This window comes from Rissa tridactyla, chromosome 1 (assembly GCF_028500815.1).
Source record: "Rissa tridactyla isolate bRisTri1 chromosome 1, bRisTri1.patW.cur.20221130, whole genome shotgun sequence".
Classification (NCBI taxonomy): Eukaryota; Metazoa; Chordata; class Aves; order Charadriiformes; family Laridae; genus Rissa; species Rissa tridactyla.
The window spans coordinates 145,377,291-145,402,838 of NC_071466.1; the positions used below are offsets into that span (position 1 = coordinate 145,377,291).

At 42.4% G+C, this 25,548-nt stretch overlaps 1 protein-coding gene across 6 annotated transcripts in view; it reads right to left on the reverse strand.

Annotated features, from left to right (window-relative positions):
• Window positions 1-13,005, reverse strand: part of IRAG2 (inositol 1,4,5-triphosphate receptor associated 2) — a 39,225-nt gene extending 26,220 nt beyond the window's left edge. For 5 of the 6 annotated variants that reach the window (XM_054189043.1, XM_054189040.1, XM_054189041.1 and 2 more), the window contains exons 1-15: window positions 12,396-13,005; window positions 11,704-11,814; window positions 10,911-11,091; window positions 10,612-10,688; window positions 10,454-10,532; window positions 9,319-9,477; window positions 8,025-8,142; window positions 6,590-6,640; window positions 5,316-5,393; window positions 4,697-4,753; window positions 2,549-2,608; window positions 2,376-2,440; window positions 2,189-2,288; window positions 451-564; window positions 28-129 (exon numbers count right to left, since the gene is read on the reverse strand). In XM_054189043.1, coding sequence (XP_054045018.1) covers window positions 28-129; window positions 451-564; window positions 2,189-2,288; window positions 2,376-2,440; window positions 2,549-2,608; window positions 4,697-4,753; window positions 5,316-5,393; window positions 6,590-6,640; window positions 8,025-8,142; window positions 9,319-9,477; window positions 10,454-10,532; window positions 10,612-10,688; window positions 10,911-11,091; window positions 11,704-11,814; window positions 12,396-12,990 — 1,947 coding nt within the window. In that variant the 5' untranslated portion in view covers window positions 12,991-13,005. Of the gene's footprint in view, window positions 1-27; window positions 130-450; window positions 565-670; window positions 708-2,188; window positions 2,289-2,375; window positions 2,441-2,548; window positions 2,609-4,696; window positions 4,754-5,315; window positions 5,394-6,589; window positions 6,641-8,024; window positions 8,143-9,318; window positions 9,478-10,453; window positions 10,533-10,611; window positions 10,689-10,910; window positions 11,092-11,703; window positions 11,815-12,395 lie in introns of those variants that run through there. The other variant, XM_054189045.1, reaches the window with a different exon arrangement.
• Window positions 13,006-25,548: the final 12,543 nt, after the last annotated feature.

Sequence of the window (25,548 nt, forward strand, 5' to 3'; positions counted from 1 at the left end):
ACAGCGTCGGAAGAAACAGTTACTTACCACAAGTTTTCTTTCCCAGAGCTGTTGCGTGTTCACATCAGGATCTTTTACCCCTTGTAAAGAAGTCATGACAAGCTCCTCTGCTTCAGAGGCTTCCTCTTGCTGAAAAAGAAGACGGACAACTAAACACCAGAAAACCCAAAGCCAAACAAAACAAAAAAACCCCTCCAAAATCCCAAATCTTGGCATTTCTAGTAGTAGTCTGACACAATGCTGCCCAGAATTACCCAGGTTATAAGGAACAGTGTTAGAATAGGTGCCAAGTAATATTGTTAGAGTGAGCATGCCCCACCCTCCACCCCCAAAGCAGCTATTATTTTTTCAAAAGGAGTAAACATGATCTGATTATCAATGCTTGGAGAAATTCTAATGAAAATGCTGATAGAAGACCACATCCTTATTCACATAAGCTCTGCCACTGACCAGCTTTTGCATGAGAGTCTTAAATTTTTCTCCTGCGTATTCAGGTCCATGAAGTAAAACCAGCACTTCACGGTCCAGCATTTCATCCACGGACGTCCATTCAGTCTCGGTAATCTTTGAAGAGACAGAAGAGCCAGCTAGCTTATTTTGACATCTCCTTATTACTAACCAGCATCGGTGACATTTAGACTTTACTGAAGTATCCCTGCATTGTATTTACCAGAAGGTCAGAGCTACCGAAACTTGATGCTTGCAAAAGCTTTTCAAAACCATCATGTCATGATGATTTAAAAAAAAAAAAAAAGCAAGCTGGCCAAGCCGCCGAGTGATCCAACGTAAGTTTTCATGTCAGGAGTAGGCCAGAGGAAGTCAATAATTAGTTATCTTTATTCAGAAGAGGCTTTACCAAGTGGTGAATAAGCAGAGCCCCTGCTTGCTTTACAGGTGATTTGGTGGAATCGTGTCTCATTACAGCATTTGAGGGGTAAACACAGTGACTCACTGTGACTCTGGGGAGCTGCAATAGGGGACAATACGTTACATTTGAAACAGAGCTGCCTAGCCAAGTATAGCTCCCGTTTCTGGGCCTGTAGTTTTAATCCATTAATAGACTTCTTTTTTTTTCTGTTGCAACTGCTAACTCTTTGCAAATGCACCACATACAACATAGTGAAGTCTTACAAGAGAAATCACTGCAATAACATACATCTGTTATCAGCTCTGCTGCACAGCTCGCATCTGAAGGGAATACAGCACTGTAAGGAAGGACGGGAACTCCATGGAATGTCTTCAGAGAAATGGGCACAGAATAGCTCAGAAAAATCTGAACCAAAGCTGTAACATACATGTAAATTGTTTGGGTTTTTTCCAGTTCTCCATTTAAGTGCTGGAAAATGATGAGAACGGTAAGTTAAGAGACCAAACTTCCAGTGCTTGTGAAGTGTGTCTGATCAAAAGCGTAGTTCCAAAAAGTCACCAAACCACCTGCTGGGTGTTCTGCAGAGGGCACAGGGCACACTACAATGCAAACTGATAGGCTCAACTGCACTACTAAGATTTTGTCACCCTGTGCCAGACTCATCTGAAGGATGCTTCTCCTGAGTCACTATCCAAAGACCTCAGAAAAAGAAAAAAAAAAAAAGAAACAGAACAAGAAAAAGAAGAGCTGGACAGGACTTCTAAAGTTCAGGTCTCCTTTGTACCTGCTGAAGGAGAAGGGAATGGTACCTACACGCAGATGCTTATCAAAGTTTCTAAAGAATAAATTAGATGAAGACTCTACAACCTTGTCAAGATGCATACTCTAATGCTTAATTTTCTTTTTCACTATATTAGCCTTCGAGGAAAGTCTCCCCTCCTGCAATTGAAAAATCATTGTGGCTGGTGTAGGCAGGACAAGAAGAAACAGACTGTTACTTTCTTCAGCATAATACCCTTTAGGCATTTGAAAACTTCTGTCTTCTCCTTTCAGTCTGTTCTTCTGCCAGCTAAACACATGACCCTAGCTCTTCCAGATTTACTTTGTAGGACTCATTTTTCAGATCACCAACGGTTTTTTTTGCTTTTGTTTTGACTTTCTCCGATGCACTTGGGACAATATTATAACCTTCCCATCCTATGCGTGTGTGCTAGGATTAATGGCTTCCAATTCCAGGGTTATCTAATGATCTACAGGGTAGCTTTGTTCTTTTACTCATGCAAGAACTGGTATAAGATTCAATAAAGATTTGATTCATACCTCAGAAGACTGAGCAAGTTCCAGTTCACAGTGCAGTGAATTCATCCCTTCAGGAATATTACTGTTAAATTTGTAGAACAATGGAAGACTCAACCCATTTCTAAAAGAAGCAGAAAAAAACCCAATATATCAGACCTTTTTGACTTTTGATGAACTGTGTTTCCTTGGACTTGTTCACAATACTCACAAGATCAGCTCTTGCTGCATGTGTTGCATGTTTTCCAGTAGCTTATTTTTTTCTGCCCGCAAAGTCTAAAACATACATCACACCTGGTTAGGTCATTAGTTTATCATGCAGAATAAACATAGGATATGCATGCTTTCCCCTCACATAGTCAAAAAATAAAGCCGGTCCCATACCTCTATTACTGAGGAACACTCCACAATGGTTAACTTCAGTTCTTTGATGTCTTGCTCCTTCTGCAGAGATTGTGGAGAAAAGAACCTTTAAAGTACACAACCTGATAACTAGCACATTGAAGTGCATTTGTAATATTTACAGCTGTGATGCTTTGTAACCAAAATAACACTATATTCTAACCTACATTACATCACTAAGCTCTATGATTTAGGTTGAGCAGCAATCTAATTGAGTAACACAAGTTGAGAAGAAAACAGTCAATTACCTTGCATATTGGCTAACAGAAAGCACTCAGAAGACCTTTTCTATGTAACTCCTGAAATTAGGGAGACAGAAAAACTCTTTCCAGGTGCTGTATTTTAGTGTGTTGCTTATCTGCTTTCTGTACCAGCAGTAGCAGACTGAACTAGACAGAAGCACTCTAGTTTTAGCTGAAAACCTGGACTATATTATGCCTGGCACCGGTTTTAAACCCAACAGACCCTTAAAACAAGTTGCAATGTTCTCAGTTTAGTCTCATTAGTTTTCATGATTAAAGGCAGAGTGTAGTGCTCTGCAGATTAAACACTGCCTAATAGAAGGGCTCATAGAGAACGTATCAACCCTCATGGTAAGACCGAGAGGTTAGTAGAAGCGGTAGCTTGCTTAGCATCGCAAACTAGGAACGGGCTTCAGTCACGTTATGCCATTGCAATAGAAGACAATGTCTCAGCTGACAAAGAGCCTTTCTTAGAGAAAAGAGGAACTTCAGGTAGGAGCTCTGGTCCTCTCACCCCTTTTGTGACTTCTTCCTACTCTTCCTCTTTAAAAAGAATTGAGGGTTTTGAAAGAGATGAAATACATAGAAAGCTAAGCAGAGGTGAGGTCACTGAGCCAGATTTCCAGCCTTGGCAGGGACAATTGATGTATGATACTGAAGGCCAAAAAAGAAAATAAGTTAAAGTGTTTTCTATCTTCACATACCTTCTGCAAGCCTGGAAAAGAAAGGTTGTCTAATAATTTTCAGTGACTATTAATCCTGTCCTATTTACCTTTGGATAGAGAGCCACAAGAGGGCTTTTTTAGCTTACAGGTAAACCCTTATCCCACAGATCCTAATGCTAACAAGCAAAGTCAGTTTTCCACACCAATTTCTTCAAGGTTATACAAACCAGTCACCTTTATCTACAAAAACATGCAATTTAGCAGTCTGCTTTCAAAATTCTTGTTTGGTCAATAGACTAAAAAAGCCTTTTTAAAAATAAAAGGATACTACATAAACCACAAAAGCTTTAAATCATTCAAGGAGAAGAAAGTGAAAGCTATTTTAAAGAAAAACAAAAAAGTTAACTTATTTGTGCCCTTAAGCTGCTTCTGTCAAAAAACCTAAAAACCAAAAAAACTATTCAAAACCACTCAGCAACAAAATTATCATCAGCTGGATCACATTGAAATTAGGTTCTCTTGTCACTAGTTAAATTCAGCTGCACTCATTTTTTGCAGATAGCAAAAAAGTCAACTGTATAATCAGCTAGTTTAGAGCACATTCTGCTAAATAGAAACTCCATTAGCCTAGAAGGCTGTGTGCGTAATTCATGGATCCAGAGAATGCCGACACCCTTATGTAGTTTTATGACTTTGTGTTCTAATACAAAAATACTAGTTTAAAAACAACCTCAGAAGTGTTCGCTCTTCAGCAAAGCCTAGATGATTACACCTCAGTAATGAGAAAGGAAAATTTTGATTTTTCCATTGGGCTCTGAATCATAATTGTGACACAAAAATTAAGCAATTTAATTAAAAGACGCAAAGGAAAGGATCTTCTACAGGTACACCCTTTGACCAATTGTTGAAGGAAGTAGCCTTTAGAAGCTTCTACATGTTTTTCTGAAGCTTGCAAGTTTGTTTTGTTTTAATAGGTTGTGATTTTTTTTTCTTTTTTTTTTTTTAAATAAAAGCAAGCTCTTGAGACCTTTAATTATGCTGACTCATAAGCAGGTCCTAAAGCAGATCTCGCCTACTTTGAAGCCATTAATAGGATGAGGTTCTGTAGTGTGAGAACAGTAGAGATAAAAGTGCTACAGCGAAGACTATTGCCTTGCCTTTTTACAAATCATCCCATAGTCGGTATTTTCAGCTGAGACAGTAATGAAGTAAAAGCAACTAACCTGGATCAAGCTTGCCTCTTTATTCACCAAAGTGTTCTCATAGGTATGTGCTTGGATCTAAAGATTGAAAAGATCAAAAATAATTTCAGTCATCAGTATGTACCATAACACAAGTCTGTTCCTGTCTCCTACACTTGGAAGGGGAAAAGGGTATCAACAGTCCTTGCTCCAAAAAACCAAATTCTTCTTTGAATACTTTCCACGTTGTGTTTCAAAGTCCAAATCTTGCACCCAGTTAAAAGCAAGAGCTTTCTCAGCTTGCCTGGTCACTTTTGATTCCTCTTGTCTGTCCAGGCTAATTAGTTTCAGCAACATCAGCCAAAGCCTGACTTTCTAACATATTTGCTCAAACAGCAGTGAAAAAGTTTCCTAAAAGTTTAACTTAGAGAAAAGAATGAAACTGGGGATTTTTATTTTTTCGTATTAGCCCAGTTTTTAGCCTCCAGACAACAGCTTTCTTAGTCAAAGCTGTCGTACCGTCCAAGCTATGGTTGCACTGCAGTTCTGTAATTACAGACAGGTTGAGGGCCGTCTGCCTTCCAGAGGTAGGCATTTCCCTCACTAGAGCTGAGGAAACGATAGGCTGTCTTTTTGCTCCTCCTAGACTTGAAATGCTTACTTGAAGCTCCGCTGCATTTTTAGACAGCTCCAAAATCTTCTTTTGAAGTTCATCAGTGTCCATGCTATTCCTAGTAGCCTGAACAAGATACAGAGCATTTAGGCACAGCTGAATGGATTGACAGCCTCTCCTTGAAGAAACAAGGCAAAAGTGACATCTCCACCCACAAGCTACTGCCTACTCTAAAGCACTACCAGCCTGTACGCACGTACGCTGTTTATATTTGCCCCACTGAAACTGTTTCTGCTACTTATTTCCCCATTTCTCCAGAGCACTGTTAGAAGAGAAAGCCTCACGACTTGATTTATAAGCACTACCAGACCTAGAAAGCTAAAGAAAAGCTTTCAGGTCTTCAGCATGAGAATTATTTTTGGAAAGGTGCAGTTTAATAGCTATTTGGGCTTACGAGATTTTTGGGAAGCCTGATTTTCAGCATGGTAAGCATGCAAAGAACAAGGACTAACCTGTGGTTATAACAGATAGTAGATTCCTGAATCCGTGAGGTGTTTCTTTTCATTACTATGTCTGATTTAACCTGTTTCTCTATTTCATCCTAAACATTCTAAAATACAGGCTGCAACCAAGTTTTAAAACATTTTAATCACCTGATAGATCTGGTTTATAGAATGTTTACTTTAATGAAACAAATAAAGCAAAGTAAGAATGAATAGGTCTCCTCTGAAGAAAAAAGAAGGAAAGAAAAAGAAAGAAAGCCTAGAGACATAGCTGCATTAGCAGTATGTTCCCGACAAGCCTCCTGTAGGTCCTTGGCCAGTGCCAATGGATCCTTCTGTGAGTGAAGCCCCCAGGCACTGCATTTTTTTTTTTGGTGGGGTTTACAGCTCTATACAGGGGGCTCCTCCTTTGGATCTTAAAGGAGGGAAACTGAAGCAAACACAAAAAGAAAAAAAGTGTTAGCTAGATATTGTTTCAATATAGAATTAGTGTATATATATAGCTGTGTTAACTAGAAGTATTTGGAATTTGTCTATAAAGCTTTGAAAGAGGCGGGGGGGTGAAAAAAAAGCCGTTTGTTCCTGTCCCCCATACTTCCCCAACCTTGTATCCTTACTTACCCAGCAAGCGGAAAATCTGAAGCACAGTGCAACTTCCAAGATATAAAGGTTTATGATAAGTCATCCTTGTAAAATGCAAGATATTTTGATAACCTAATTAGCATGTCAGCCTTCAAAGTCTAACAAACATTTCACTTCTTAATGGTGAGCTTTTAGCTAGACAAGAACATGTGCTTGCAGAGTCTTGATTTACTTTACCTCTTCCTGCAGAGAAGTAATTTTGACGATGAGAGACCGATTCTCTTTTTCCTGATCAGGTTTATTAAAAAAAGAAAGAGAAAAAAGGAGAAAAACAAAACAGTTTTTTTCAGCATGTCAAGTTCAACATTCAAAGCCAAACAAAGCCAAAGGCAACAGACCAGAGACACATCCAGAGCCCAATATGAAGCTGTGGTGTTGCATTCCTTTGCTTCAGAGAGCACAGCAAGAAGCAGAGTACTGGGGCTGCTCCAGCTCATGAACCCTCACCGAAGGGTTTAACACAGGCATTTCAAATGAGGGTAAGATGCAGACCACTAGATTGTAGGAAGAAGGTATTCAAGGCCAGAGTGAGCCAGATGAGTTGTGCTCATGCTTGAGTTAAGACAAACCTGGAAAGCCTATATGCCACACTACACATTTTTTTCCATATCAGACACGAAGAATGTCTGAAGACTGTGGCATCCCACTCAGTGCCTCCACTGCACAGGGAACAGTAACTAAAGGACTTATAAGCACAGATACAAGACTTCTAATAATATTCCTCTCTCCCACCCCACCTCCTTCTCACAAGGTGAATTATGCACGTAATCTCAAATTAAAAAATATACATGCACTGCAGCAGGATAACACCAAAAAAATACCTTGTGTTCTTGCTTGGCATGGAAGATTTTTGATTTCTAAATACCCACCATCAGCCGCACACAGAGCTATGGAACACTGATTTACAGCAATGCCCACACAAGATGACACAGAGATGCTGCTGTAGTATGAACAAGACGCCTGGCAGTAACATAAACATACGTTCTCCAGACAGCCTAGGCTCTGGTGTCTGGCAACACCTGCTAAAGCTACAGCCACATCAGCCTTGTTACCAGGCTGCTTTACACCTCCTACAGTCGTCACACGGGCTTTGCTATTCAGACACACGGTACGCAATTCAGACACTCTCACGTAGGCAGCTTGTGCCCTTTGAGACACACCAAGGTGTGCTGCCTGGCTTCCAGCTGTCAGTCCAGAACGGACAGGTTTCTGGTAGGTTCTTCTGTGTGGACATCTGAACAGAGTCTCCTGTCCCTGCTGGTTCTAGAAAAGCCGTGTGAATTTCTAGCAGAACATCACCAACTTCAAAACAGACAGGGCTCGATGATGGAAGCATGAGGGCTGTTGTCTTTAAGCATAATTACATGTGAGACCAGCCCTTTTAATTGTTTACTTCACTGTAACTGACAAGAATTTAAAGAAACTTCCATGCAAGAACTTCAGTGTTTTTGTAACACTAGTAAATCACATTTCAAACATTCTCAAAAAGCCTCAGCACCTGCTATTACAGAGAAGGTCATACTGATGGGTTTTACCCATTGAGAAGTCATGCCATTGCTACAGAAAGGTATGAAATGCTGTACAGTGGAAGCTAAGAAATAAGAGCACCTACTAGCTGTTTATTCTGGCAGAGAATCTGTTGTCTCTTCTCTTCTGACAGGTTCAGGTTGTTTTTTGCATCTTCTAGTTCTTCTTCCAATGATTTGGCTCTCAGCACGGAATACCGGATGCTGTGTGGGGGGAAAGTAAATCCAGAGAAACTTTAGCAAATTACTGTTGGTCATTAGGCTTGAAATACCAAGAAGAGTATTTTTAGAAGCTGCCACAGATGGCTTCTATTCTTTGGCACAGATACTTAACAGAAGAGCGACAATCAAGTTTCAGCCCATCATTTTTGTCCAGTAAGCAAGGGCTCATGGACTTACCCTCTATTTATCACTCCCTTCCGCTCTCACAGCATGGGATGAAACCCCAAGCAAACGTAACATCCAAGACAGCATGCTTTTGTTTGCATCCACCAAACAATCTAGCTTGTTACAGTCAACTATATCAGGTTACCTGAGTACATAATGAAGTCTTGTAAAGATGAGTTTGCCAGCACTTATGGAAATCATCTCAGTTCAGTTTTCAAGGATAAGGTCTGCATCGTTTTCTTATCCTGATCTGATACCCCAAACACTGTCTATTTAACCAATGGGGCAAGGCCCTTTTCCCAGCTAGCTCTAGGCTGCCGAGCACATGGTCCAACGCAAGGGCACACGTCCCATGCCAGCTACACTGCAGGACTCTCGCCTTAATCTCCCACAAGATAGCGGGAACAGTTTGGCAGTTGCCTTAACTATATCACATTTGAATTAATTGGGTCAGTTGAACATTAGGAACTCACTGTAACAATAGGCTCATACTCATGGCATAGGCCACACGTGATGGGCCCCCAGGCTGCAGCAATACTAAGCTAGTGAGACAACTCACTTTAATCCCTCAAGGGACTAACAAAATAGCTCTTACATGCTCATTTCCCCTCTGCTTGGCAGCAAGCGTGTGGTCTAGGATTGGAAGCCTTCCAGTGCCCAGCTGTTCTCTTGGTAATATTAAGCCTTTTTATTTTTGTTTTGTTTGTTTGATTTTGCTTTACCCTAAGATTTTGCCTGTGTGCGCCTGCAGCACCTCACGCCGCAAGAGCCAGGCTATAAGATGAATGGCTGATTTTATAATAACCAGGAGGTACGGAGCAGAACAGTCAAGCAAGATAATTAAACCTTACAGATATTACATTAAGTCAAGAAAGTTGCTGTCATGAAGCATCGGTGAGGCTAAAAGCATAAAGCAAGGCTGGACCACTGGGAAGAAGATAAGCCTGCCTACAGCCATTACACTGTAGGCCTGGTGCCATCAGGGTTTCCAACCTTTTTATTTGTTGATGCAGATCCTCATTATCTGCCAGTAGCTTATTGTTGGTCTCATCCACAGCTTCCAACGTGAGCTTCATCTTTGTGTTCTCTTCCTGAAGCTTCTGGTTCTTATACTGCAGGTCCGCAACACAGGTTATCAAGTCAGAAGTCTCCCTGCTCCGGTAACAAAAACAGGAAAGATTGAGAAAGATGATTTGATCTAATTTAGGCTTTCTAAAAATCCCAGGGCTGTGCTGCACTGATTAGAGAGGTGAGAGGAGAGACTTGTAACACTGCAGCGCGTATTCATTTGCTCTGCACAGAGATATCAGACCGTCTTCAGATCAGTTCTGTAATTCTATGGAAACCAGGAACTGTTTCGCTTTTAATCACCTTTTTTTTTTTAATGTGCCCTGCAATTGAGGTATGCCACCAAACAAGTGCCACATCTGAATGTCTAAATGACAGATCTTAAGCCTTTGCTAATCAGCTCTTAAGGCCACCACTAATACTTTTGGATTAACTCCAAAATTTCTGGATCCTTTCCTTTCCCCTAACTATCTCCAATTTAGGCTTTCAACTGAAACTTGAACAAAGATCACCCTTTTGAGATCCTGAGAAATGATAGGGAACCACCAGAAAGCAGATTTTAAGATTTCTGACCATGCATAAAATGCAAAAGTTAAACACCAGAAGTTTCAGAGATAAGTGCTTTGCTATTAACAAAATCTAAGTCAGAGTCATGACTATAAAAAAAAATTAAAACACCCCCAACAAACAAAACCAAGGACCAGATATTCAGGAGATAATGTCTTCTATTGTTATATACCTAAGACTTGGGGGAGGGAAGGAACAAACCAGTTTAAAAAGGAAAAGAAACACATGCCAGAGCTCTGACCACAGGGAATTAAGGAGGCAAATGGACACAGAAGGACCAAGATATCAGTAGGAAAAATTATTAGTGTGGTTTTAAGCTGCAGCAGAAGCTGTGAAGAAGAAGGCGATAACATCAAGAGTTGGTGCAGACTGAGGTCAGCATTAGAAACTCTGCCAAGATAGTTTTCTGGAACAGCAGTTCTAGGAATTGCTCTCAAGTAATTCAAAGCTAGGAGTATGAAGTTGTGAGAAAGAATTGCTTAAGTGAACTTACATGTCTCCTTTAGACACATCACCCCCAAAGGCCTCCAAGCTTCCTGATGTAACATTCATCTGGACATGCATCTTCTTTGCTGAAAGACGAGGTGGTTTTAGTTATAGAGTAAGAAAGTAGTATTTTCTTGAATAAAGACAGAGTAAAATGGTCTGCACCTTCAGAGACATTTTTATGTACTTTAAGTTCCGGGTCTTCCATGCTTGCTGTTGATTCCTCGGTGGCACCATCCTCCCTGAAACAAGGAAGCATCAAGAGTCACAAAATCAGTATGACACTAGTTTGCTTACCAACTTCATAACATTTAGAAGGTTTCAGTCAAAACCCACACTGTGGTCACAGTGTCCCGATACCATCTTTGTTCCAGAGTACGGAAGGCACAAGCCACAGGAGAACTTTCTACTGTCCTGTTTTCACAGAAGTTTTTATGAGATAGACATTGATAAAAAGCAATTACCATTTTCTCTTACAGTCTTCAATCCACTCTTTCATGATGGCATGATATGTTTCCAGGTCAATAGAGACATCTTTCTGATCTGGGTCAAGCATGTTGCACAGCTCTTCAAGACCACTATCTTCCAAGTCCCGACTAGTTGTATGTCTCAAAAAGTCAACTATGTTGGAAACTGCTACTTTTCCTAAAATAGATACAGATGTCCATGTGCCAGACTCTGAAATCCAGTAGGTCATTATAAAAAGCTGTTAAAGGGCATGCTACGGATCTGCACTGGTTTTGTGGACTTCAGTTTAAGAACAACAAACGACATTTGGTATGCTGCTCCTTTCAGGTCTCTTATCAAATTGGGCAAACCCTGTGATTGTCATTATCTTACTCTGCTAGGTGACTCCTTTCTCTACCATTTTAGTCACTTTTGAGGTGGAACTTGGAAGAATTATCTCTAGCTCTGAAGTTTCCCAAAGTTCTCATTTCTAACGGGAAAAAGCCTAAAAGAAATAAGCAGTCATTTACAATAAGGTTGATTTCTAGAAGCATGTTGCTCCTCTACACTAAAATTCAGCAGAGATCAGGTGGCGGAGGGGGGGGAAAGGGGAAGGAGGTGGGAAGAGACAGGCACTGTGCAAAAGAGGCACAGACATTTATTCTGCATCTGCCACACATATAGCCACCTAGCTAAGGGAGCTAGTCATATCACAGATTTGCACGTCTCAGGAATCATAACAGGATCTCAGCCTTGAAAATTTCTTCTGAGAGAAGAATAAAATGGAGCAATGAAGAGTCACTGTCAAACCTGTATGCTCTATGTCACATGCACAGAAAACAGTTGTCAGTAGGTCTTCTTCACAGATCAAGCTCACGTCATGCACATTGTCAGCTTTGTACCCCGGTGACTGCTTCCATCCTATGAAGAAAAAGTTTGCTGCCATCCATCTTTGTTTTCTCCTAGTAACTTTCATGCACCACGGGTTCTAACTACAGTATTATGTATGTAATAGCATGAGCACACAGAGCCTACTGTAGTTTGAACAACGCTTTTTAAAAAAAAAATATTAGGGTGATTAAAAAAAACCAAAACCAACCAACCAGCTGCATCCCCTCCACCAATAAAACCAGAGCTTTTACTGACAACTAACACCAGGAACTGTTCGTAGCTGGAGCCTCTGCATTGGGAACTGGTTTATATATCTACTTCTACACATGCACTTCAGGCAACTCTGGTTACTCTTTTGCTTGAAGTAAGCATATAAAACTCATTACTTCTGCACTTCTTACAATCATGTCAATATTTTTTAAGGAAAAACTAAGATTTTACTCAACTGTTTTTGCAGTCTTATTGGATTTGAGTGATTCTAAAACATATTGTTTCTAGCTTAAGTAGTGAATAACTAACTGTCAGCTATTCGTCTATGTAGGCTGAATGGTCAGACGTCTAGGATTTTGGATTGGGAGTTCCTCCCCCCACTTCCCGCCCAGGATTTTTACCTTTTTCACTCAAAGGTAATCTCTTTGGCACAGGAGATTGGATCACAGCACTTTCTGACTTTTTATCAGATGTGAAGAAATATAAATTTGGACTTGACATAAGATACTTCTTTTCACGAGGCACATCTTTAGATTCAATACTTGATAAGGCACACAGTTTGTTATGGGTATTGGCTTCTCGGGATCTGAAGTAGGATGGAGAACAATTCTCCAGAGGGCATACTGCCATCCATGTGTTGCTGGATCTCTCTTCACTTTTAATGGTTGTATACAAAGCATTTGCAGAACAGGACTCTGAGATATGCCTGCAACAAGGTGACAACAACTCAAAGTCTGAAGAGAAAACACCATCACTCCTGGGACTGATTAAGTGTGGACCTGTACTACCATGACTTCTCAAAGTTCTTTTCTTCAGTATTTCTTCTAGATTTTTTTTTATATTGTACTGTGGACTGTCAAAGTTCTGGGACTGAAATTTTGGTATCTGCAAAGCAGGATTAGAGACTTGGTCCATCATTTGATTAGATTTGATCTTTCTGCGTATACTGTCCACTGGGTTATGACGCCGTTTGTTAGCTCCATGTTCTGAAGCCATTATCAATTCACCTCTTTTGCAAAGCACCTGGAAAGAATAAGGACAAGATACAAGACTCAGGATGATCAACATACACATAGCTTTTGCGCCAATTTTTCTTTCAGCAGACAACCTGGTGCTTTGGTATCAAATGATCTGAAAATGCTTGATGCATATACCAGCTGTGATGTAAACCTTCAGTCACGATGGTTAGTTCTCCAGGGAACTAAAAGTGGATTTGGAAGAGGTGGAGAAGAAAAAGAAATACTTTCAGAAATCTCACTGCTTATTCTAAATTATAATAACCAAGGTGGGGGGTGGGGTGACAATGACAACAACAATAAGAACTGAAGAACTCCCTGCAACCTAGCAGTTGACTATCTTTTTAGATTAAAGGAAGCACCAAGCAACATTACTTAGACCAATTCATCCCAAATTGTGTATTCCTTTTTTATATAAAGTGTTCATTAAAAAGAAACAGAAACCTCACACAACTTTTGTGGCTATTACTTTTGATCCCGTCTGCAGCATGTACTTCCTTCCCTGACTCCATAGCTTTTTGCTCAGGTCTAACAGCAACAACCGTCCATCTGTTTACTGAAGGTATGTCCTACGGCTATAGATGTTTCCAGTTTCTGATCCCTTTCAATGGCCTCCCAGTCAAACCCTGCAAGCCACAGCCACAGAAATCAGATGAAATATTCCAAGCCTGCAGCTTTCTCCATACTGTCTCATAACAGGTTTCAGAAGCTAAGAATTTACTTTCAGGAAAACATTAGGCTGTCTTTATGGGTTTGCTCTTTGTAGGTACTGGCTTGGGGGATGCGGGGAGGCTGGAAAAGCAAGTGCAACAAGAGTGTCAGCATTTCCATGAGCCTACAAGATCAAAAAACCCACAAAACCCAGTTGTTTCTTATACTAATTAGCCACAACTACAGCTGTCACACTGCCACACAGGGACTTACCCAAGATACATAACCTACAGCAGCACTTCAGTTCTAGTTATATTTTTATTGTCTGTTCTCCCAAACAATGTTTTAAAATATATTTCCAAAAAGATAAGCACGTGCGTGCAACCAAAGCACGGAAGGTGAATTTTGCAGGCATAAAGCCACCTTTCAAGCAAGATATTTGTCTCCACCTTGCAATTTGCAACCTTCTCCTCTGAACTGAGTAGTTGGGAGCTTTCATCTGACACTGCGCCACTGTGGACTTCACTCACAGTTTCTCACCCAAAAAAAGAGCATCTGCTGGAACATCAGCACTGAGAAACACCATCCAGCGTAACCCGATGAACATGATCAGACTTGAGCAGAGCTCTGTGACAGCTGTCAGCAGCTCGGCTGAATATTTGTCATTGGAAAGAAACAAGAGGGAAACAAGCAATACTTTTGAGAGTTAGGTATGACGTTTAGAGATATTATTTAAAAAAAAAATAATGCACCAGATAAAATTTGATTCTTGGGAGCTTCAGCTACCTTTAAGTGATATTTTGCAGCTTTACACCTACCTTCTACCACTCCATCACTTTCAACTCCTCAGCTCTGAAAATACACTGCATTGCTTCTCTCCAGAAGATTATATAAAACATGAAACAACAAAACCCAAAACACACCCCAAAACCAACACTTGCTTTGAAGTAAGAAGCAGGGAAGCAGTCAAGAGCCCAGTGTATGTCAACTGCATAACCTAAATGACCAGCAACAACAGTCCTCAGATCCTCCAAGATTAGGTTTTACTTGGAGCCAGCCTATCAGAATAGTACCATTACAGATCACATTTCTGTTAGGGGTAGAGTGGGAGGAAAATTAAACAACAGCTTTATAACTAGAGCTCATGAGGAGGTGTGTGCATGTGAGAGGGACTAACGTGGTTGCCCCCAGGGTCAGAACACCAGGCTCCTTGACCATGAAGGGATTTCCCCCTGCATAGTACAAATACCAACTTGCCCCCAGAAGGCTATAAACTTCACTGAACTCCTTCTTTTTACTCAAACTGTGCATCAAGAAACAAAATGAAGCAAACTCCTACTCCCCAAGCAGTTAGCTCCCTGCTTTTCTTTTAGGTAGAAAAATGTATTTCTTTTCTCAAAAATAGCAACTTTCTTTACTAGCATTTAACACAAGAGTTGCTACTTGTACAATCTTGTGAAGCAAAGAGGAAAATCACATGTAAGTATTTATTAATCTAGATCACAACAGCCGTAAATACTCAATGTTTTTCTTAACTTGGCTTATTACAAGTTTTCTGAGTGGCAGCAGCTTGGTTTTATATGTGCAGAGTCAAGATCTCCAGGTTTATTTTTCTAGTTGTTGTTTCTGTAAGTAGTAACATTTACCTTAATCACAGAATCTTCATGGTTGGAAAGGACCTTTGGGATCATCGAGTCCAACCATACACACGCACAAAAAAATCCCCATTACAGTCTCTGCCACTAGAGTATGCCCTGAAGTGCCAAATCTACACGTTTCTTAAATACCTCTAGGGACGGTGACTCAACCATCTCCCTGGGCAGGCTGTTCCAGTGCCTGACCACTCTTTCAGTAAAGTAATTCTTCCTGATATCTAATCTAAACCTCCCCTGCCACAACTTCAGACCATTTCCTCTGGTGCTGTCATTATTCACCTGGGGGAAGAGGCCAACCCCCACCTCTCTACATCCTCCTTTCAGGTAGTGGTAGAGGGCAATGAGGTCTCCCCTCAGCCTCCTATGTCTTTAGCCACAGGAATACTTAAAAAAAACCCCAACAAACCAATAGTAAGAGTCTCCAAATAGTTTTAGGGAAGACACCACTTTTTATTATTCTGGCTGTTTTGAAAGTTTTACTCCTTAAAAATAAATGCCAGGAAGTTAAAGCAATCTCCTATATTAGAGATACAGAACGTCTTTGAAAAGAGAAACTTAAAACCAGTACAGTTGGATTTAAGTATGCTCTCTAAACACACAAGAGCCTTCAAGCATATAAGTAACCCTCCATTAAAGAATATTAGCCTTTTTAACTACGATGCGTTTTTAAATATCGCTTGCTTGTAATTCCCCATTAAAAAAAAAAAAAACAAAAACAAACAAACAAAAACCCAACAGTCCAAGACATTATACTCACAACAGCATACACAAAAATACCTTCTATTCCTCTCTGGTAGAGCTAGCACAGGAGGACAACAGCTATTTTAGCTCTTCCTCTCGGGAGGTCTAGCCGACTGGACTCTGGTACTTAAATTACCAGCGGGCTCGTTTGCTGGAAAATCAGCTTTACAAGATCCACCTGGTGCTGCCTGCCACCCAGCTCTCAGGCTGAGAGGGACAGCAAGCTGCAATGAGGTGCAAATTAACCATCAGTCTCCAGCTTTCTAGCCTTTCTGCTTGGTCTCTCACATCTCTCCTGCAGCTGTTAAACAAATTGCCTGGAATTTCAAGGCATCCTGATGTCTCCCCACTACCCTACCCTTATTTTTCAAACAGTGAGGAAAATTATATAGCTCACTGCTGTGTCTGAACTCAGGTTCATGAACCTGGGATGTTTCTCACTTCTATTAGCAGTTCTTTCTTACTTTTCGCACCTACTGCAAACTTTCAGGCAGGAGCAGCTCTCTCCTAGTTTCTCCTGTGACAGTTTGAGCAGAGAATCCAGAAACTGTATAAATTTCATAGCTCTTACCACTTTTTAAAGGAAGGCAGAAGTTGCTATGTCTTGGGCTGATAATGTCTTGAAGAGTCTCTGTGTTACTGTCTGCTCTGCATTTGCTTCTGTGAGCAAAAAGAAAGAGTTTTGTCCTTAGGACTGTTAACCAAGTCCTCCTTTTAGTATTAAATTCTCAAACAAGTTTGCATTTTAAAACTGTGGATCTTTAGGTGTATGCTGTACAAAATAACTGGAAATAATACACTAATGTTGTTGAGGGAATACTACCATCTGGGCAGTACCTACTAACCGCACTGCCCATCAGACTTCTCCAAACCCTTGGAGAAATGACACCTCCCAATCTACCACAGGCTAGTTCAGCACTCCTGGAAAAAAAGTAAGAAGTGCTCTCACAGGTGCTTTGCGATTAAACCCCAAAATGCGGAAGTGAGCTGACATTGATGTTCCCTGTTTTGTGGGAAAACTGTTAAATAAAAGTGAAAACTTGGCACTGTCATCCAGCAGCATTACCAAAGACCATGGAGCTGATGCGTTTGGTTCTGGTTTGATTAGCAGATGGGCGTTCTTGACTAGATACTCTTTCTTCCAGGAGTAAAGCTGATAATAATATGGAGGTAACATTTCTGACATCAAACCAGTCCAGGTTTCCTCTTGCCTTCGAGAAATTTATGTGTACGGGAAGACTTTTAAGTGAGTGGTTTGAAGAGAAAACCTCACACATTAAAATAACACCCCTAATTTTTTCATACTGTGACAGGAACAAGTGACCTCTACTCAGGGAGGCTCCTCCGGTTGGCAGTTGTTTGTGCTGCTGTACAGCTAGCAGAGTAGGCGCTGAGCAGGAGCAAATGACCTTTGCCTGTAGACCTTGCAAGCTAAACTGAGAGATGGAGAGAAAAGTAGGAGCACAGGAAGCAGTGCTTCGTTCACAGGGTCTGAGATATAAACTAGGTGCCTGATGCACTCCCGAAAGTCTCAATGACATAGTCCGCCTCCTCCTCAAGTTGCTTCAGATGACAAATGCCATGGGACTTTGTAAAGAGTTAAGTGTAACTGCCTAAAAGCTAAGCTGTTAGTTACTCTGCTTGAGTACAAACTCTGGTAATACAAAATTCACAATAAAGTTTCTAATTTAAAAAAATAGCAGGTCCTCTCCTTCGTATTCCGTCAGGACAGGTAGAATCACAGGCTCTTGTAACAGCTGCATCATCTTGTGGGTTTTCCGCTGTTTTATTCAGCTTTTCAAAAAGAAATACTTGCAACTTGCTGTGAGACCACGATTCAGTGATGTGGGAGATCCGGCAGCAGGAAATTCCCACCGTCCCCCATTCGCCTGGTGTGCAGTTGGAGCACCTGTGGCTCACGGCCCGCCTTTGCTGTGCTACACTGTGTATTGCTTAGAGCTTCACTGTGGGCTGAGACAGGGAAGCACTGATAGACCCGGCTGAAGTGGTTTCCCGCCCACTTTGGGAACATCTGAAATGCCCGTCAGTCCTGGTGACCTCATGTATCAGGTAGAGCTGTTTATTCTCCCTTAAACTGGACTTCTACCTCTAAAGCCAAGCTTTGTTTCAAACAACCATGGTGTTTGTTGTTACAACAGTGTAACACAAAAAAATAACTCTCATTTGAGTAGGCTTCCTGTTCTCTGCATGGTGAGATTAAAATACATGCTATTCAAGGGTAAAGTGTACCTCATGCTCAGTGTGCATAGGCAAATATTGAGGACAAATGTTTTCAAAGTTTAACAAACATTAATGCTGCAGAGTTCCTAAGTTACTTGGTTTCTTTTGAAAACACTGCCCAGGGTTTCCTGTTCGGCCTTTAACAGCATTTTCCTTTACATAAGTGATGCAGTATAGCAAACTTCCAGTACCTAAAGGGGGCCTACAGGAAAGGTGAGGAGGGACTCTTTATCAGGGAGTGTAGTGATAGGACGAGGGGTAACGGTTTTAAACTGGAAGAGGGGAGATTTAGGTTACATACTAGGAAGAAATTCTTCACTATGAGGGTGGCGAGACACTGGAACAGGTTGCCCAGGGAAGTTGTGGATGCCCCATCCCTGGAGGTGTTCAAGGCCAGGCTGGATGGGGCTTTGAGCAACCTGGTCTAGTGGGAGGTGTCCCTGCCCAGGGCAGGGGGGGTGGAACTAGATGATCCTTCCAACTCAAACCATCCTATGATTCTGTTTTGCATATAAATATGTGTAATATATCAACCCCTCCCCATCCCTTGCGGTATGCATGGGTAAGGAAAACCAGCCCAAGAGGCTGCACGTTTTATGGACCACATTCACAGAGGCTAGGCGCTTTGTCTGTCAAGAACATGGAGTAGGCTTTTTCAGTCTCTCTCTGACACCTGACTGCCTGGTTATCATGCGGTCTCTCAGTGTAACTTGCCCAATTCCGTCCACTGTTTACAATGAAATGTCATCATCCAGCTGCTCAGCAGCAGCGTGTATTTCTTGCCCAGCTCCATGGGTGAGACTGTGTGACAAACATACTGCTCAGCCAAGAGGAGACGACTGCATGCATAATGCTCAGCACAGTTTGTAGCCCGCTAGGTAGCTGCTTGACAAAGACAGAAATCCTCTTTGCCAAGTTCATGGGGGTGGAAGAAAAGGTCAGATGACTCCTCGGCCTTTGGTGCTTCTGTCATTACAGAAAGCAATGTTCTGCGGGATATTTTCAGTAGTATCTGCCTGTCTGAAGAGCTGTACAGCTTCAGCTAACGTACTTTGTAAATGCCTATAATTAGATGGTCAGGTCTCTTTTCCAGCTTGCAAACTGGAGAAAACTATCTTTCAGCTGGTCTTTTTTTCCTGGTGTTTGCCCTCGACGTGTCCATTACTGAAAAAAAAGTTGGACCATCCTATGGTTCACTGAACTTTAGAAGTAATTCCTTTCTGTGATGTTTACATCTTTCAAATATTTGTGGATTTCTAGTCTTTACGGATACTTTTAAACATCACTCTCCCCACATAACACACTTAACTTTTACTTTTACTTATAATTATCCCTTCAAGTTTCTTCTCTTTCGTCAATACACTTTTGAGAACAGTAGTGCCTGGACCTGAATGTAGCACTGGTCGTGCTGTAGTCCTCAACAAAGGCTCTGTCACCTCTGTTGCATGAGGCGTTTACATGATCCCTAGCAGACTGGCTTTTCTACAGCTTGTTCTGTACCTCAATTATTTTTTAGCACAGTTCTTCTCATACAGTCTAGAGAAACGAAGAAAAGCAACTCTAGTAACTATGCAGTAGCACTGGAATCAGGCCCGCAGACGTTATGGTGCTGAATGTGCAACAGAGTGGTTAGCTAAATTTTGGGCCAGCAAACAATGGCCTCTGTAACCACGCACCTGGTTTTCATCAGAGAGGATCTCTTCCCTTCAGAGCTGCACCATGAAAACACAGCTTCCCGGAGAAGTCGAAGATGTCCCTCCTCATCCTAGAGGGGTTTGGACTAGATGACCTATAAAGGTCCCTTCCAGCCCAAACTATTCTATGATTCTAGAAGTTGGGACCGATTCTGAAAAATAATAGTGAAAACCATGTTAGTGTGACATGGCGGACATAAAATATATTGATGGATTGCAGATAAGGTTTGCTCAGTCAACAGGTTTTACAAGGCGAATATGGAACTTGTATACAAAGTTCCCCCTAGTCTGAGTGGGATGTATGGGATTAAAGTCTAGAGTCAGCTTGGAAAGACCACAGCAACACAGAAAACAGGCCCAAAAGAAGATGTTAAGAGGTCATACGGTTCATCAACATGTTTCTGGGCAGGACCAGCTTACCAATGAGTCCTAAGAAGGGGCTGGCTAAGCTATTGGCTGCGTTTCTCAGTGATAATAGATTCCCAGCCTTCCAAGGCAATCTATTTATATTTCACTGTGGTACTGTTAGAAAACTTGCCTTACTATCTAACTCAAATCCCCTTACTGCAAATTAAACACAAAATTCTTTGTTTGCAATTTCCTACTTTTCAGACTCCGCCATGGTAGTTCACAGCCTTTTAAGATGCTATGGCTAGCAGGTACAAGCCAGAAATACACTCTGCTAGGTGCTGTTCAGACGCCAGAAAGAAGTGAGATGTATTTCCCAAGGAGTTAAGAAACCAGTAGTAAAGCACAAAGGAAATGAGAATAAGCACAAGAGGCAAAGGTCATAAATCTCAGGAGATTTGTACCCTGACACATATTTGCTGACGTAGCTACTGGCCGCCTACACACAACTGCTACACCTTTTACTCAGGAGCAAGCAACGGATCACTGGTGTCCTTACCAGTAGCTTAAAAATAGACAGGCACAATGACTACAGCCTATAGTTTTAGGGAAAGATTTGGGCAAGTACATGGTCATGACGCAAGTCAGTGATGTACGTTTGACCTCACTAGGTAAAACTCCACCACACGAGAACTTTTTCACCCTCCTCAGCACTGAACTTCAATTCCAGAAATTGGCTTTTTATCATTTACAGTGTCAGGGTAAGCAGTCTCTGCCCTTTAGATCATCTTTAAGAATAAGAATAGGTTATGTTCTTTCTAATAAGGGGCCCCGCTGCTACAGCAAGCTTCACTCTGCTTCCCTCACTTAAGGTATTGATTACATGCCAAAGCCACTTCCTCATTTATGTGAATCAGCTGATAAATGGCAGGGTTGACAGTGAGTGTTTCACATACAGCTCATCATCCTAAAGTGCTGTAGTTTTTTAGTGTGTTATGATCCATAACCCAATTATAGGCTGCTTCATTTTTCAAGAGTACAAACTTTCATATGCCCATACACATCCACACGTTTTCTTGTGAATGCAAACACCCTCAGTGCATGCGTTTCCTTCCCAAAGCATTGCCTCTTGTTGCTGTTTGCAAATAAGTGATGTCCCTTATGCCATTTTAGAAGTGGTTAGATTTCTGGGAAGAGTGAGATTACAAGAAAGAGCTATGAAGGGAGAAGAAAAGTCTTTTAAATTTTAATCACTAAAGTAGCATTGACAAACCTGGAGTCCTTTGTTCTGCATGCAGACTTCTTACAGATTTCCAGGAAGGTGGTGTTGAAATTTGTGTGGTTTTTTTTTGAAACACCAAAGCCTAGCTGGTCATAGTGAAAAAAAATGGATGTAGGGCCCTATGTCACAAAGGCACTGAGAATTTTAGGGAAAAATAAAAACCTTTTGAAGGAAAGAAAACATTATGGAAATTCAATTTGGGATTGGGTTCATTTCACCTGATGTTTTCTGTGTAAAAAGCCAATGAAGAGACACAGACATCTCCAGAGGGGAATTCAGTCCTTACCTCTTAATGCTCTACACTCTGCAACCAGAGGGTGCTCTTTGAAGTCCTGTTTCCCTCCACTCTGTAGGAGTGATTCAGTTCCTAGTCAAAAGCAATTAGTGACATTTTAGGTGCCCTAGGGATCCTGCCTGCCCTTCAGCTGCTTCTCCACAAGTCTTGGGTCTCTTGCAGGCTCTGTGTCACAGCCAGCAGTCCCGTGTGCGTGTCTCAGGTGCCCCGGATGGTGTTGGGCAAGGTAGCCTGTCTCTTGCTACTGGTTGAAGCTGAACACTTCACTTCTAGACACCTTGGTGCCATTGAGACATCCGGTGGTACAACATTAAAACCACGTAATTTAAGAGGACGCTGTCAAGGCCCTGCATTTGCTCTTGAGCTGATGGTCACCTGACCCCACAACAAGCCAGTTCAGGTTTTAACCTGTCCAGTTCAGCTCCCTGCTGCCCCCCAGGAAGCCTCACACAAGCCCCAGTCTCTACAGGGAGGTGAGTGGGACTCCGGCAGTACAGCCAAGCATGGAAGGGAGAGTGAGACTCCAGCAACACTAACTCAGAGCAGCTCAGACTTTGCAAAGTCATGAAAAGATAAGAAAAGCTGAAGCTGTTTTTCTACAGTGTGGTAACAACACACATCTTTCTCCAGTCCTCCATTTGCTTCGGTCTTTACTGCTCGGCCCAGCCCTCAGGAGTCCCAGGCATTGGGGGAAGTAATGGGTAAAGAAGACTTCCCTTGGGTTGAGGAGGATCGAGTGAGGGATCAATTAGGTCAATTAGATATTCACAAGTCCATGGGCCCCGATGGGATGCACCCGAGAGTGCTGAGGGAGCTGGCGGAAGTCATTGCTGGGCCACTCTCCATCACCTTTGAAAGGTCCTGGAGAACAGGCGAGGTGCCTGAGGACTGGCGGAAAGCCAATGTCACTCCAGTCTTCAGAAAGGGCAAGAAGGAGGACCCAGGGAACTACAGGCCGGTCAGCCTCACCTCCATCCCTGGAAAGGTGATGGAACAGCTCGTTCTGGGCGTCATCTCAAGGCATGTGGAAGAAAAGAAAGTTATCAGAAGTACCCAACATGGATTCACCAAGGGGAAATCATGTCTGACTAATCTGATAGCCTTCTATGATGGCATGACTGGGTGGATAGATGAGGGAAGGGCGGTGGATGTGGTCTACCTTGACTTAAGCAAGGCATTCGACACGGTCTCCCACAGCATCCTCATAGGGAAGCTTAGGAAGAGTGGTCTTGATGAATGGACAGTGGGATGGATAGATAACTGGTTGAAAGACAGAGCTCAGAGGGTGGTGATTAGGGGCACAGAGTCCAGTTGGAGGTCAGTGACAAGTGGTGTTCCCCAGGGGTCAGTACTGGGTCCAGTCCTCTTCAATATATTCATCAATGACCTGGATGAGGGGATAGAGTGCACCCTCAGCAAGTTTGCCGATGACACAAAGCTGGGGGTGGTGGCTGACACACCGGAAGGCTGTGCCGCCATACAGAGGGACCTGGACAGGCTGGAGATTTGGGCAGAGAGGAACCTTATGAAATTCAACAAGGGCAAGTGTAGGGTGCTGCACCTGGGGAGGAATAACCCCACGCACCAGGACAGGTTGGGGGCTGACCTGCTGGAGAGCAGCTCAGCTGAAAGAGACCTGGGAGTCCTGGTTGACAACAGGATGACCATGAGCCAGCAATGTGCCCTCGTGGACAAGAAGGCCAATGGCATCCTGGGGTTCAGAGTGTGGCCAGCAGGTCGAGGGAGGTCATCCTCCCCCTCTACTCTGCCTTGGTGAGGCCACATCTGGAGTACTGTGTCCAGTTCTGGGCTCCCTGGTTCAAGAAGGACCGGGAACTGCTGGAGAGGGTGCAGCAAAGGGCTACCAAGATGATTAGGGGTCTGGAACACCTCTCTTATGAAGAAAGGCTGAGGGATTTGTGTCTTCAGTCTGGAAAAAAGACAGCTGAGGGGGGATCTTATCAACACTTATAAATACTTAAAGGGTGGGTGTCAGGAGGATGGGGACAGGCTTTTTTCAGTGGTGCCCGGGGACAGGACAAGAGGTAATGGGCACAAACTTGAGCATAGGAAGTTCCACCTAAACATGAGGAGGAACTTCTTTCCTTTGAGGGTGGCAGAGCACTGGAACAGGCTGCCCAGAGAGGTGGTGGAGTGTCTGTCTCTGGAGACATTCAAAACCTGCCTGGATGCGTTCCTGTGCAACCTGCTCTAGGTGACCCTGCTGTGGCAGGGGGGTTGGACTAGATCATCTCCAGAGGTCCTTTCCAACCCTATGATTCTATGATTCTGTGATCTCTTCCCCTTTCCCCCAGTTCCAACAGAAGGGTCTGAGTTGGTTATCTTCGTGGTTTATTTTGTGTTAACTTGTCTCATTCCAGTGGCAGGAGAACCAGGGCTTATTTTCAGCACCAAATACGCTCTGTTTTTTCTACCACAAGGAGAACCATTGTGAAGAGAATATATTTTACATTGACGAATACCAAAGGCAGGGCGTTAATTTTCACAGACTCAGTTGTATGTTTTGATTCTGGCCCTGTGGTCTGTGCATAAAGAGAGGCTCTGAAGTCACTCCAGAATGGAAGAGGTGAGTAGCTTTGTCTTTTCCAAGTCTCTGCTTGTTAAATGTCTCCTGGATGCAATGCATAGCCCCCTTCTAAGGCTAAGGGTTAAACATCATCAAGAAATGTCTCTGATCTGCCAGAGCAAGAGGAAAAGAGCAGGGAAAATGTAAACTTCACATTGAAGTAGATGCAAGTAGATTCCCTTCTGCTGGCTAGGGTGCATCATGGCATGGCCTTTTTAGAAAGATAGAGGTATAACACCAGCTCCCAGCCATCACAAGAGCTTCATGAAACCAAACCTCTCATTTGCCTCTCATTTCTTGTATCTGTACCAGAATGAACTGCAGCTAATGCCACTTCTGTATATTCGATGAACAATTCTGTCTGGCATGAGCAGAGAACAGAACAATATCCCCCCAAAAGCAAGGGGAGCAGTTGCACCTTCGCTAACAGCGTGCTTCAGAGCAGTCTTCACAGACACATCAGGAAAAAGCTCATAACAAGCCTTAGCAGTGCCTATCTGCATACTCCTCACTCAGAAGCCACATACACGAGCACGTGTTTGTCACACGCACAGGCTGACCTGTATACTTGCTAAACCACCGCCTGGCCCTGTTTGTGAGGCTTCCACAGTAAACTCTCTATTGGCCAGTCTCCTAACCAGCAATTTTCTAGCTCCCTGTTTGCTTTGCTTCCCCTTCTGCTTCCCCCTCCCGTTTCAGAAAGGAAAAAATGAAGGAGAGAGGAAAACCCTAGCTACAGAACCAGCAAAGCTAGGCATCAAGCACGATTAGCCCTTTGCCTGAGGATCAAACCTGCTATCCATGGCTGCAATGAGTCCAACAGTCACTTAGAAATATCTTGTGGAAATGGCTTCTCTGATTCCCGCTTCCTGCCTTTTTTCTGTTTACTGCTCCACTGTTTGACCTATTCAAGCCCACAGTCTGGGCTTTTATTCCAACCAATCCATGAGACAGACAAGCGTTTCTGACTTTTAGGGATTGGTGGGTTTTCTGGAGTGTTTTTTTTTTAATTCAGCTTTGTATTTTTACTTGTGTGTAAGAAAA